The following is a 13,341-nucleotide window of genomic DNA, read 5'->3' as shown; positions in this document are numbered from 1 at the left end:
CATAGTAATTTGAAGCATATTAAACATACTTGATAAACTGTATAAATTTCTGCCGTGAATAATAATATGATAAAAACATATAATTTATATTGAAAACATACTAGAATTGCCTAGCATAGCATATTTCCCTTACCCGATTCCTACTAAAATTCCCTTACTATTACGGGTCCTACACCTGCAGGGTTCTCCATTCAACACCCTGAAAACCATATATCTCATAACAAAATATTACTATTTCTATGTTTACAACATTTCCTACTACTTTTGGAAAGTCAAATTTCAACAAAAAAGTCTTACCCTGAATTTGGGATGAAATCCAACTTCGTCCCACGGATGATCCGCTTCAGCAGACTTGGAGAGAACTTTTCCAAGAGCGTCGTGGTGGCCTCAGATCGTCGATCCGGTGAACAAAGGGGCCAAAATCGAAGAGAGATGGAGGTGGAGCTGTAAGAGAGAGAGGGAGAGTGAATTTCGGCAGTTTCTGCGTAAAAAAACTGAGTTTCACACTATTTATACTGCGAGATTTGTCGACAAGCCATGTCATCTCATCGACGAGGCCAAGAAGGAGGTTCGTCGACGAACACCATCACCTCGTTGACGAAATTCAGAACTTGAACACAGTCTCTCGGTATCTTCTCGTCGATGAAACTTGTCTTCGTCGACGAGGCCCTCTTGTACCCTCATTGACGAATCCCCTGTGTTTGTCAACGAGGACCTGATAAATTTTCTCAGGTCATTGCATCCCAAAGTGCAATGTCGTCAACGAACGCGAATCCTTCTGTTACTATTTCCATTTCCCTCCCTCTTTATTATTTAATACCATTATTCTTTGGGTCATTACAAAAATATGTACAGTTATATAAGATGATTTATGTGTATAGAAATTCAGTATGTTATACCATGATATAATAAAACATGTTTCTCTTAGATATGATACAAACAGTTATATCAAGTATGTTTATGTACTATTATATAAATAACACGAAAATACTCATCTTGCCACACATTGATATTAGTTTATTTCCCTTTATGAGAGGTGTCTCACCCCAAATTATATAAACATTTTAGGAGCCCTAGATAGAAGAGCAGATAGAGTTCTGCAGCATTAGAATTCGATTGTTCTACCCTATCTGAAGGGTAAGTCTTTTGCTAGGGTCAGATGGATTTTTGGGTGGCGACCCTAGGATACTTTTTGGATATTTTGGGTTGTGTGTATTCATATGACGGTTGTAGTAAACTCTGGTATTGTGTTGACTAGTAATTTGATATGTATAAGATTTTAAGTTTCCTGCTGCTTAGTTATTAGTATTGTATTTCAGGTATATCCTTGGTACCCTTGGGTCCAGGTAGATTATGATTTACCAAGTTGATTATGATTTTCCAGGGTTATTATATAGAATATTATTATGGAAAAGAAAAAAAATGGTAAAATAAGCAGGTCGTTTCATTGCTCCACTCATCTGTCTGGGTTTCCTGAAATGTTTGAATTTCTGAGGTGAGACACCTCTCAGTAAGTGGGATAGACTAACATCAGTGTGTGACACATGAATTCTATTGTGTTATAATCATATTCTGTACATAGTTCTCTGTAACATATTTAATGGTATTTGATAAATAAGGAAAATCTGTACATAATTTATTGCTCCTGATAAATAAGTTAAATCTGAAGAAATCATAGTTCAACATAACATAGTGAGTCATAATAAATTTCTGTATACATGTAAATCGTATGTTATTTCTATATAATACTAAAATTATACCTTGGATGGATAGCAAGCTGATGTCATGTATTACCCCCACATGACTGGATTGTGCGGCCAGTAGGTGGGACCTAGCTATGGTTGGCCTACCATGTTAAGCCAAAATAGATTTGTCTGTTAGTACAATCGGCCTACCCAGCCTGGTCTGGACTGCTAGGGGGGCACATTACTACACTTGCTCAATCGACTATCCAACTCCCACACTCTATCTGAGACGTGTGGTCGCACTACCTGAATTGATAGCTATGGTACCGTGCTCTGAAACTAAACTAAGCCTATAGTAACCCAACCCAGGAAATAAAGAAATAAATAAATAAAAGAGAGGGATGGAAAATTTAGAAACAGGGACAACATGGCCTTGTCAATGAATCCTAGTTTTTCGTTGACGAGTGCCTTTGTAGGGATCGTCGACGAAGTTCAGGTCCTTGTCGATGAAGGGATACCGAGAGTCTGGAATAATTTCAGGCTTCAAGTTTATCAACGAAGCCTTGTGGTCATCGACGAACGACCTTTTGCGGCTTGTTGATGAATGCTCCACTTCGTCAACGAGGACGGTCGGGTCAAACACTTAAAGGAGAAGAAACATAAGATATTTTGAAAAATAAATATCTCTCTCTTTCTCTCTCTAACCTATGAACCATTCTCTCTCTCCTCGATTTTCTTGCTGATCGTCGCCAGATTTAACGATCAGAAGTTATCACTAAGATCTAGGAGTATTTCTCTACAAGTCTAGTAAAGTGGATTTTTGATCTAAGAATTTTGGGTCCCACTCCAAAAATCTAGGCTTTCGGCCTTTTGTAGCGTTTTTTAGGAAAACAGGTAAACGAATTATATTATGTTAGCTAATCTTACAGATTTTACCGATTTAAAATGTTGGAAATGTTTATATGTGTAAAATTATAGTTTTTCTAGGGTTTCCAATCCTAGGGTTCGGTTAACCGACTTTATTTTCAAAACCAACCAATTAAATTCAAATATGATATTTTTAGATTAAAGTACTTGACTTTTTGAACGTTTTCACCGGTTAGGAATTTGGGATTTGAAACCATAGGGGTATTTTACAACGAACCAAAGGCGGTAGGGTTGATTATCTCTGTTTTTTTCCTATATTTAGTTATATTTCTATATTTTTAGTATAATAACAACTTGGAGATACTCATACCCCTATTGTCAGTGTAGTATTTATTTTCTAAAGCAGTGTGTATTTATGAATTACTTGATGAAAAATTGTGTGGCATGAGTACAGTTTTAATTGGCATAAATGAGCAGGTTTTGTGTAATATTGATATGATACGACGACTATATGTCGATATGTGATATGACAACTAGATGCTGAGTTTATGATATGCCGATTTTTACTAAGATAGTATACAACATATATTTTTACAGAACTACGAACAACTTATGTTTTATGTAGTTTCATGAAAATGAATTATGATTTCAGTTTTATATGATGTAAATTGCCATATATGACTGTAGAACCCTGTTGATATGATGTTATGTTATGAACACGGTACCGTAGCTATATATATATTGTAAGGGTGCAACCACACGTCTTAGATAAAGTGTGGATATGGGAAAGGCGACTAGTAGCCCGAGTAAAGTACTCCCTAATGTAGTAATTTCGGGTGACCTTGCCTTTGGGCATAGGGTAGGCACCATCGTTCTACTTTATGTTTGACTTTGCTATAATCAGCTGAGTATATGCTAGGTCCAGCCTCCGGGCTGCACAACCCATCATGGGGGGAAGCATGTCGTATGATATGTTTATCGTGATGACGCTAATTCAACAGTACATGTTGTAGCTTCTAGGCATATATGGGCATATTTACTATAGAAAGGACTATATTGAGCCAACAATATGTATTTTCAGATATACAGTTCAGTATAGTTTTAAAATGCTAGTTAAATGATTTAAAAGTTAGCAATAATATGGACATACAAAATCTTATGTTAACCACACACTGATGATAATATAATCCGTCTTACCGAGAGGTGTCTCACCCTATCATACAAATCATGTTTCAGGTCCTTCGAGGGATCAAGTTTAGCATACCAATGGGCTGGTTTTTGATCATTGATTTTTTTTTTTCAGAGCTGGTGAGTCATAGACAGTAACTATGTTCCTTTTTGGGGATTGTAATAGCAAAGTATGGATGTAGTATGTATGTATGTGTGTTGGTAAACAGTTAGAAACTTTGATAAATTTTAGAGGATGTATGTTTTTTCACTGTGTATGCTTATACATATTAGTATGGAACACCCGTTTCCCTTATTGGGGCGGGTCGTATATGTATGGTATTAGAGAAATGTATGTTATTTATGTTTAGTAGCATTCCGGGCCCACCTAGAGGGTTGGGGCGTTATAGGTGGTATTAAAGTCCTAAGTTGTTAGGTTCTGCAGACTAAGTTAGATGGTCTTACCAGAGTATGGGAGTCAGAGTAGAATAAGGATAGGAATGGTATGATAGGACTTTTGAGTTTAGTTTCGTAAGCCTGGAAACATAAATCCATTGGCAGACTTTTGTGTTTTTCTAGATCAGTCGATAGGTTCAGAAAATCACGGCAATCTATTGACGATTTTGTTTCCAAGTGGAGAGACGGAACTTGAGCTAGAATGGGAGTAATAAGTTGGTAGAGTATGTCATAATTAGGGATGTTAAGTTATTAAAGTAAGTCTTATGGTATTATAGTTGTAGCAGATATGTAGGGTACCAAGATTCTTAACAACTTTCTCGATTACCTCTTTAGGATGGAGTCCAGGGATAACATTGCTAATTCTAGAGGGAATAGTAGTGAGGGAGCTGGCCATGAGGCTGGTAGTGACACTACAGTGGTACTTTGGGACTTCGCCCAGCAGTTTATGGCGAAGATCATGCAAAATTCTAGGGGGTAGGACCATCCCACAGTTGAGTTAGGAGGTTCTATTGAACAGTTCACTTGACTCAAAGCCCCTACCTTTGCAGGGAGTACCAACCTGATTCGTGCTGAGAACTGGATTCAGGAGATTAAGAAAATCATAGCTGTTTTTTGTTGTACGGATGAGAAGAAAGTGCTCTACATGACGTTTAAGTTGATTGGAGAAGATGAGAGGTGGTGGGAATCGGTAAGGATGCTAAAGGAGCAGAGACTGATACCAGTGGCAATGACGTGGAACCGTTTTAGAGAGGTGTTCTTTGAGCGGTACTTTTCGGCCTCTGTCAGGAATGCAAAGATGGAGGATTTCATGATCCTGACTTAGAGGCAGTTGACAGTTTAGTAGTACGTCGTCTGATTCATGGAGTTATCCCGCTTTGCTTCTTTTATGGTACCGGATGAGGCGAGGAAAGCTTGTAAGTTTGAGAGGGGTCTGAAGAAGGAAATCCTGAAGCAGGTGGCGATACTGCAGATACAAGACTTTGCTACTTTGGTGAATAAAGCCACTGTGGCAAAGGAGAGCTTGCAGGGAGATACGGAGGTCCAGAACCCGAAGAAGAGGTCGAGACCTTCCAGTTCTTACTCAGGTGCGAGGCAGGGTCCTTGGAAGAAATATGGTGGTGACGAAGGCCAGCGGCAAGAGACGGGTGGTGGTACATCTCAAGGTACCACATCTTCCTCTACTTGTCCTGCTTGTGGCAAGCGACCTGTAGGGAAGTGTATGATGGGTTTAGGTGTTTGCTACAGGTGTGGTAGGTCAGGGCATTTGGCGCGAGATTGTGGCATGCTAGGGAGCAACGCACCCCCACAACAGTTATATCGGGGAGGCTATCAAGCACCACAAGGTGGATATCATAAAGGTAAGACTCAGGCGAGGGTATATTCCTTAACTCATGGTGACGCTGAGAACGCAGGAGAAGTGGTGACGGGTAATATTTATATGATTTCAAATAAAACTATTGTACTATTTGATTTAGGAGTGACACATTCCTTCATTTCCTAGGGATTTGTCAAACTATGTGGGTTAAAGGTACATCTATTAGATGATGAATTAGTCGTGGCTACACTATCAGGGTTAGTAGTCATATGTAGTAGGGTGATTTGAGATTTTCCAATAGAGATTCAGGGGAGTGTACTTCCAGTTAATTTAATTGTGTTTGATATGCACGATTTCGATATCATTCTGAGAATGGATTGACTAGTAGCCAGTTATGCAAGTATCGATGGTCCTAGGAAGGAGGTAGTATTCAAGCCTCCCGGGGAACATGAATTCAAGTATGTGGGGTCGTGTGTGCGCTCTGCACCACGGATCCTTTTAGCCATTCAGGTGAGGATGTTACTTCTGGAGGGATGCTAAGGGTACTTTGCGTTTGTGATAGAAACACCAAGGGAGAAGCTTAGATTGGAAAATATTCCAGTAGTAAGGGAGTTCTCAGATGTGTTCCTAGAGGACTTACTGGGATTGCCTCCTGACCGCGAGGTGGAGTTCGCTATTGAGTTGACTTCAGGGACAGCACCAATATCGAAAGCTCGGTATCAAATGACTCCAACAGAACTGAGGGAATTGAAGGAGCAGTTACAGGAGTTACTTGATAAGGGCTACATCCGATCGAGTGTTTCACCATGGGGAGCACTGGTGTTGTTTGTGAAGAAGAAGGATGGATCAATGAGGATGTGCATCGACTACAGAGAGATTAACAAGGTGTCATAATTTTAACGAGACTATTCAAGTCATATTGTATCTTATGAAAAATAATGAAAAAACACAATTCTAATGTGCATGCCTGTATTTCATAATTTTTAAATAAAGTATCTCTACTATAAGAAAGGGAATTCCCTATTTTTTGTCAGATTTTTTACGATTTGGTCCCAAAATACCTATATAATTACCCATAAAAATTTCAAAAAAGTCCGTAGATGTATATTTTAAAACTATCCTATAACCACCCATAATTATTCAAAAGAAGTACTCCTAATCACCCCTAATTTTTCTAAAATAATATTTTTTAAAAATATATATATTTATTATTATTTTAATTTTATCATAATCATCACTCAAAAGTTGTGAAGCACGTGCACGTGCCCGTGGCTAGTTACTTTTTTAAATGAATTTGGATATTTCACTTTAATATTTGTAAACTAATTTATGACAATGAATCATTAATTTATTTTAAAAATATATTTAATATTTATTAAAATATTTTACACAATATTATTGACAATCACATGCAACACATGTGATATATTGACTAGTACAGGATTCCTCTGTTGGTATCTTTTTTCAAAAATAGAAAATTTATCCATATAGCTCTCTATAACTATCTCAAAATACCCTTATGACTATTTATAATTATCTCAAAAAATGACTTCATAATTATGTTAAATTTATTCTTGTAACTATAAATATAATCTCTAATACTATAAAGAGATTTCTCTTTGCTGTTTTGTCTAATTTAAAATTATCAAATTTATTCATATAATTACTCATAATTATTGCAAAATAGCCTACAATCACCTATAAACATTCCAAAATGCCCTTACGTTTATGTCAAATTTATTCCCATAATTAGTCATAATTATCCAAAATACCCATACATTTAATCATAACTATAAAAAAACGCCCTTACAGTTTTAAAAAATATATATATAATAAATATAAAATTAAAATTAAAAATATTCTTTTATTCTTGACTATTTTCTTTGTAATATTTTAAAATTTTTTTAAAAGACTCATGGAGCATACACATAATGTATGCCCATGGCTAGTTAATTACTAAAATGTAAATACCATCATAGATAATAAATAATCTTAATATACTCATAACATTATTTTTATACTTATGTATGCTAATATTTTTTTCTTCTAGTGACCAGCCCTTATGAAGTTGTTGATTAAAATTGTATAATAATAATAATAATAATAATAATAATAATAATAATAATAATAATAAAGTCATTGTATCATAAAGAACAAATGATTGTATAGATTATACACTAAATTATACGTACACACACATATACAATCAAAATAAAACAAATTTGTTAAAAGGAGAAATTACATAAAATCCTAAAAGAGCAAATGCCCAATTCAAATAAAAGGAAAAGACATTGGGTTTGAGATTGGACAAAGTGGTGATTAATCGGTTTTTTTTTTTTGGCTAATCGATATTCATTGATTATTCTTTTTCCACTTCTTTAATACAAAATTTGAAACATTAAAAAATATTCTGATGCCTTTATGGTTATTTCAAAAACTTAAAATGGAAGTCAAATTATATTTCCCTCGACTTAATAAGTCAGAGATTATGCTAAGAAGTGTAATAGGAGCTCATATTCGTAGCAAATATATTAATAGGAACAATATGCTCCCATCTGAGGGTGCAGTTCTGTTGCGCAACTCCATCTCATATTCTCTTCTCCAGCTGTCTCTCTCTCATTTGCGGAACAAACTAATGGGAGTGTTCTGCTGAAGGACCAACACTTTTGGAACAGTTGGTTCGGAACAGGACGGCGTCGTTTTCTTTTGGAAACCAAACGACGGCCAATCGATCCGTCCGTGGATCCACTCCGTACTCAAAACGACGTCGTTGCCCCCCTGAATAGTTGATTCCCCCATTCCCAGCCCCCGCCCAGCACACAGATCACTCCTCCCCTCCCATCCTTCTTTTCCCACCTCTCCATTTTCATGTTACTCCAAACCTCCTGCCAAATCCGCGGAGAGGGTTTTTCACTGCTCGCCGGTTAGCTCTCTCTCTCTCTCAATTATATTTTTTGTATCTTACTTACAAACTGCCCTGTCGTATGCTAAACCCCTTGGAGCATTCTCCTATTTCTTAGCTCCATCCTCCGTATTCTCTTAATGGGTGTTCTCTTTTTCTCGCCAAAATTTAGGATTTTCTGTGTGCGCAGTAGCTATCACAATAGACCAACTCTATCCCGTTCCTTTGTTCCAGTACACAGAAGTTGGATTGCTTTCGTACCCATTTACCATCAAGATTGATAGATAGGAATTTAAAAAGCAAAAAAAGAAAGAAAAAAGAATGGTGGTTTCTTTGAACATATTCCCTCCTCGTACTTGGGTCGGGCCCTTCACTTTCAATGACAAAACCTTTCAGAACACTCCAATTAAAAATGCCATAGCAACTGGGTTTCTTAACTCAAAACTTGATCTGGGCTTTCTTCAGACTAATTGTGTGAAAGTTGGAGATTCAGGTTATAGAAAAAGTTCAGAAAATGATAACAACGAAAAGCAATCAAATGAGGAAAGATGGAAGTTGGAATTCCTCGGGGAACTTGAACCGTTGGTTGTTCAGCCCCCTGAGAAAAAGAAGAAAAAGCAGCCCAAGTCGAGGTTGCTACGAGACACTGATACAATGGATTGGTGTGTCAGGGCAAGGAGGATTGCTCTTAAGTCAATCGAGGCGAGGGGCTTGACTGGTAACATGGAAGACTTGATTACTGTAAAGAAGAAAAAGAAAAACAAGAACAAGAAAAAACTAGCCAATAAGGACATTATTGAGAATAGGGAAGTAGGTGGGGAAGATTTGGATTTTGATCTGGAGGAAGAAAGTCAATTCGAAGATATGAACCCTCTCGATGGTACTGGACAGCTTAGAAAGACCGTTGGTATGTTTGTGGGTGGCATGCTCGAAGAAAGGAAAGAGAAAACTATGGAAACTTTTGTTCATAGGCTCTCACAATTCTCTGGATCTTCAGACCGTAGGAAAGAAATCAACTTGAACAAAGCAATTGTTGAAGCACAAAGTGCAGAAGAAGTCTTGGAGGTTGTTGCTGAGACAATTATGGCCGTGGGGAAAGGCTTGAGCCCATCTCCACTCTCTCCATTGAACATTGCCACTGCACTTCATCGAATTGCTAAAAACATGGACAAAGTTTCAATGATGACGACTCATAGGTTGGCATTTGCCCGTCAAAGAGAGATGTCTATGCTTGTGGCTATTGCGATGACTACTTTACCGGAGTGCTCTGCTCAAGGCATATCAAATATTTCTTGGGCATTGTCCAAGATTGGAGGGGAGCTCCTTTATTTATCTGAGATGGATAGAATTGCAGAGGTGGCCCTGACCAAGGTTGTGGATTTCAATTCTCAGAATGTTGCTAATTTGGCGGGTGCTTTTGCTTCAATGAAGCATTCTGCCCCCAATCTCTTTGCAGAATTATCAAAAAGGGCATCAAATATAATTCACACCTTTCAGGAGCAAGAGGTTGCTCAGGTGTTGTGGGCTTTTGCTTCTTTGTTTGAGCCAGCTGACCCTTTGCTTGAGTCTTTGGATAATACTTTCAAAGATGTAGACCAATTAAAATGCTGCTTAGATGAAAAAATGTCAAATCACAATGAAAAATGCAGTGAGGAGACCACCGGAGTGGAAGGAGCTTTAGGATCTCCTGCACTCAATTTCAATAGGGATCAGCTAGGAAATATAGCCTGGTCTTATTCTGTTCTGGGGGAAATGGATCGGGTATTCTTTTCCCATGTTTGGAAAACTCTCAGCCAGTTTGAGGAGTACAAGCTTTCAGAGCAGTATAGGGAGCACATAATGTTTGCTTCCCAGGTTCATCTTGTGAACCAGTGCTTGAAGCTTGAGTACCCACATCTTCAGTTGTCTCTGAATAGTGATCTAGAGGAGAGAATTGCTCGTGCTGGAAAAACAAAGAGGTTTAATCAGAAAAAGACCTCATCATTCCAGAAAGAGGTGGCCCGTCTTCTTGTTAGCACTGGTCTCAATTGGGTCAGAGAACATGTTGTAGATGGATACTCTTTGGATGCGGTCTTGATTGACCAGAAAGTTGCCTTGGAGATTGATGGACCAACTCACTTCTCAAGGAATTCTGGTTGGTATCCTTTAGTCTCACTGTATTATATTGTCTCTGGCGTGTTGAAGCTGACTTGTATCTGAGTGACCACTCTTCTGTGGCTCTGAATTAACACTCTCTTCCTTGTCTTTACAGGGGTCCCTTTAGGACATACCATGCTAAAGCGCCGCTACATCACTGCTGCTGGTTGGAAGCTCATATCTGTATCTCATCAAGAGGTGAATTCCCACAGCTCACATTCTTTAGTAATTTCTAAAGAGCACTTTTACCCAGAAAGGGTAGTTTTGCTCTCCTAGATTTAGTTGGAATCAAGAGACTCAACATTTTCTGGCGCCTGAAGCATCTCCACTAATTTTTCCATCCCACAAGTGGAAGTGTTTCTATTTACAATATTTACATCTTCTTTGTTTTTACTTGGACTTCTAAAAGTTAGCTTCGTATGGTTTGTGATTTAGCTCCATGCTTTGAAGGCATTTGTCATTTACTTTTTATGACAGAAATTCCTTAGAAAGTTGTTGACATATTATGATTTTTGAGTTTTTGTTTGTGGACCTTGAAGTTATGCAAATTGAGTTGGTCCATAGAAAATGAATAGCTAATTGGAAAGGAGAGGATTCGTGACACTTCATTTTCTTTTTGGCTGGGTTGGTGGGGGTGGAGTGGTAGGGGTGTTATCATACGTTATGTTCTATTCTATGAGGTATCCACATTACCTTATTGATTCATGGAAGGCAGGCTTGGAACCTTTATATGGTGCAATTTGGAAGGATTTTTAGCTGATGTGTATAATGAGTTTTTTGATGGATATGCCATCGTAACCTCTCATGTGAAATAGTTCCTCATCAAAGAGCACAGATACTACTGTTCTTAGTGTTTGTCTTGGAAAAGTGCACGGACACATGGAAAACAAATCCACTGACTTTCATGATATCAGAAGGATTTACAGTGTTGAATAAATCGTAAAACTTCTTACATGTATATCTGTAAAGGTTTAAATCCTCATCAAAAAGCATATATTACATGTCCTATGTGCATAAGCAGAATTTTTTAGTGTTATTTTTTCATGGCAAGCATGTGTAACCCCAATCCCATACCATCTTTTTGCCTGCAAGCCCCCTCTCCCCATTTTCTCCGATCTCCTTGTCCACCCTGCTTTGCCAACCGGAAAAAATTGGATTAGAATGGGAAAATTCCTGTCCAAAATTGTGCCAGACCCCAAGTATGTTGCTTCCAATGCATGTTTTGGTGTGAACTTGAAAGAATGACAAGACAATGGAGCATATTTCCATGCCAATAAAATGGATCCAAGATTTCCAAGTTTTATTAGCATGCTTTGTAGTACAACTGAATGACACACTAATGGAGTATCAAATCATAGAAGTTAAATTTGGATCCAAAACTGGGCAAATTTGGATGCTGATGGCGCCCCGGGGGGAGGGGGGGGGGGGTGTTGCTAAACATCTTCAAAGACCAAGTTAATTTTGTTTGGTTACAGCAAAAATTATAACTTTCGGGGAACTGCTGTTAATATGTTGGTCCATTACCCAAAGAAAGTGGTTATGTTGGTGATGAATGGGAGAACTGATTCTCAATCTTTTCAAAATTTCTGTCAAGCATGGAACATTGAATATTCAGTAGCAGGATAAGGTCACTGAAGCAGTAGTTTACTATGATTTGGATATGGCCTTTATTTTTCTCCTGTTTACAACTGAACCTATAAGCCTTCACATTAGGTAGCGGAACAGATTAGGCTGAGGCAACAAGTTGAACTGGGGATGTTTCTCACACGGTAACGATAAGTTAGTTGGGGGCCATTTGAAGATGAAGGGACAAAGTAATTCCCACATCATATCAATATACATGTACCATTTCCATGTGCGTCAATATCCGAGTAGATTGTAACATGATACCTATAGAGCATTCATATGGAATGATCTCTTATTTCCAATTTTCCATATTATGGCAGAAGAGATAATTCTCATTAGAGGCCAGGTGCCATGATATGCAAGAGATTTGCCTCTTGCCATGAGCAATGTGACTATATGTTGAGCATGCCTTCACAGATCAAATGTGATAAGTTAATACCTCATGCAGACCATGGTAGACACTGCTTCAATATTCCTTTTCTGTCACGATAGTATCTGTAAAACAGTGGAGGCCAAGTTTAGGTCGCAAATTAACCCTAGCAGCACCATATGTAATTTGTTGGATCTCTCTGAGAGAGGGTGTGGTCGGATGCTCCATTGACATCTAAATCTGGATGATAGTGATATCATTTTTTCTTTTTTTTTTAAATTTGCATCTATCTCATATTTGCTTAAAAGGAATCCTGATATATTGACCTTTTCTCTCTTGTGGATTTGCAGTGGGAGGAGCGTCAAGGGGAGTTCGAGCAGCTAGACTACCTCAGAGAAGTCCTGAAAGACTATGTGGACACAGGCAGTTCTAGCACTGTATAAAATTGAAGACAGCAACAGGAGAGGGATGAGTTTACTTCCCTACTGACATCCAAGCTTAGGCTTGTCCAACTCTCAATTAATCTTTTTTTAATAAGCTTCATGTTAGCCGTTACGGATATATTATAAAGTTATCCAATATTTCTTCATCTGCTCTGCCCTTCAGGCCACCATTGGTTTGCTTTTATAGAAAACAAGGGTGTGTGCACCATTTTGTTTAAAATGTAAACTCTAGCCAAACCAAAACAAATCCTATTGAAACAGTTCATAATTACCAAGTGCCTATATTTTGGATGAACATTCCTTCCCATCGAGTGAATATGAGTCTTTTTGAGTGGCATCAAGAGTTGTACACTTGTACTATGGCCTGCTTT

At 37.9% G+C, this 13,341-nt stretch overlaps 1 protein-coding gene across 2 annotated transcripts; it reads left to right on the top strand.

Moving 5' to 3' along the window:
- The first annotated feature begins 8,161 nt into the window (after positions 1–8,161).
- LOC131150388 (RAP domain-containing protein, chloroplastic) lies at positions 8,162–13,265 on the top strand. Of its 2 annotated transcripts, XM_058101081.1 has the most exons (4): positions 8,162–8,416; positions 8,889–10,529; positions 10,647–10,729; positions 12,878–13,265. In XM_058101081.1, the coding sequence occupies exons 1-4, from the start codon at positions 8,362–8,364 to the stop codon at positions 12,968–12,970; spliced, it is 1,872 nt and encodes a 623-aa protein (XP_057957064.1). In that variant the 5' UTR covers positions 8,162–8,361; the 3' UTR covers positions 12,971–13,265. The 2 variants fall into 2 exon arrangements, with proteins under 2 accessions (XP_057957064.1, XP_057957063.1); XM_058101080.1 differs by having other exon boundaries at positions 8,174–10,529.
- Positions 13,266–13,341: the final 76 nt, after the last annotated feature.

This window comes from Malania oleifera, chromosome 3 (genome assembly GCF_029873635.1).
Source record: "Malania oleifera isolate guangnan ecotype guangnan chromosome 3, ASM2987363v1, whole genome shotgun sequence".
Taxonomy (NCBI): domain Eukaryota; kingdom Viridiplantae; phylum Streptophyta; class Magnoliopsida; order Santalales; family Ximeniaceae; genus Malania; species Malania oleifera.
Note: the sequence above shows the minus strand (reverse complement) of the source record. Positions and strands in the feature narration are given on the sequence as shown.

Coding starts and splice junctions, on each gene's coding strand:
- LOC131150388 (XM_058101080.1), top strand. CDS start 8,717: ATGGTGGTTTCTTTGAACATATTCCCTCCTCGTACTTGGGTCGGGCCC. Junction 10,530..10,646: donor TCACTTCTCAAGGAATTCTG/GTTGGTATCCTT, acceptor TTGTCTTTACAG/GGGTCCCTTTAGGACATACC. Junction 10,730..12,877: donor TATCTGTATCTCATCAAGAG/GTGAATTCCCAC, acceptor GTGGATTTGCAG/TGGGAGGAGCGTCAAGGGGA.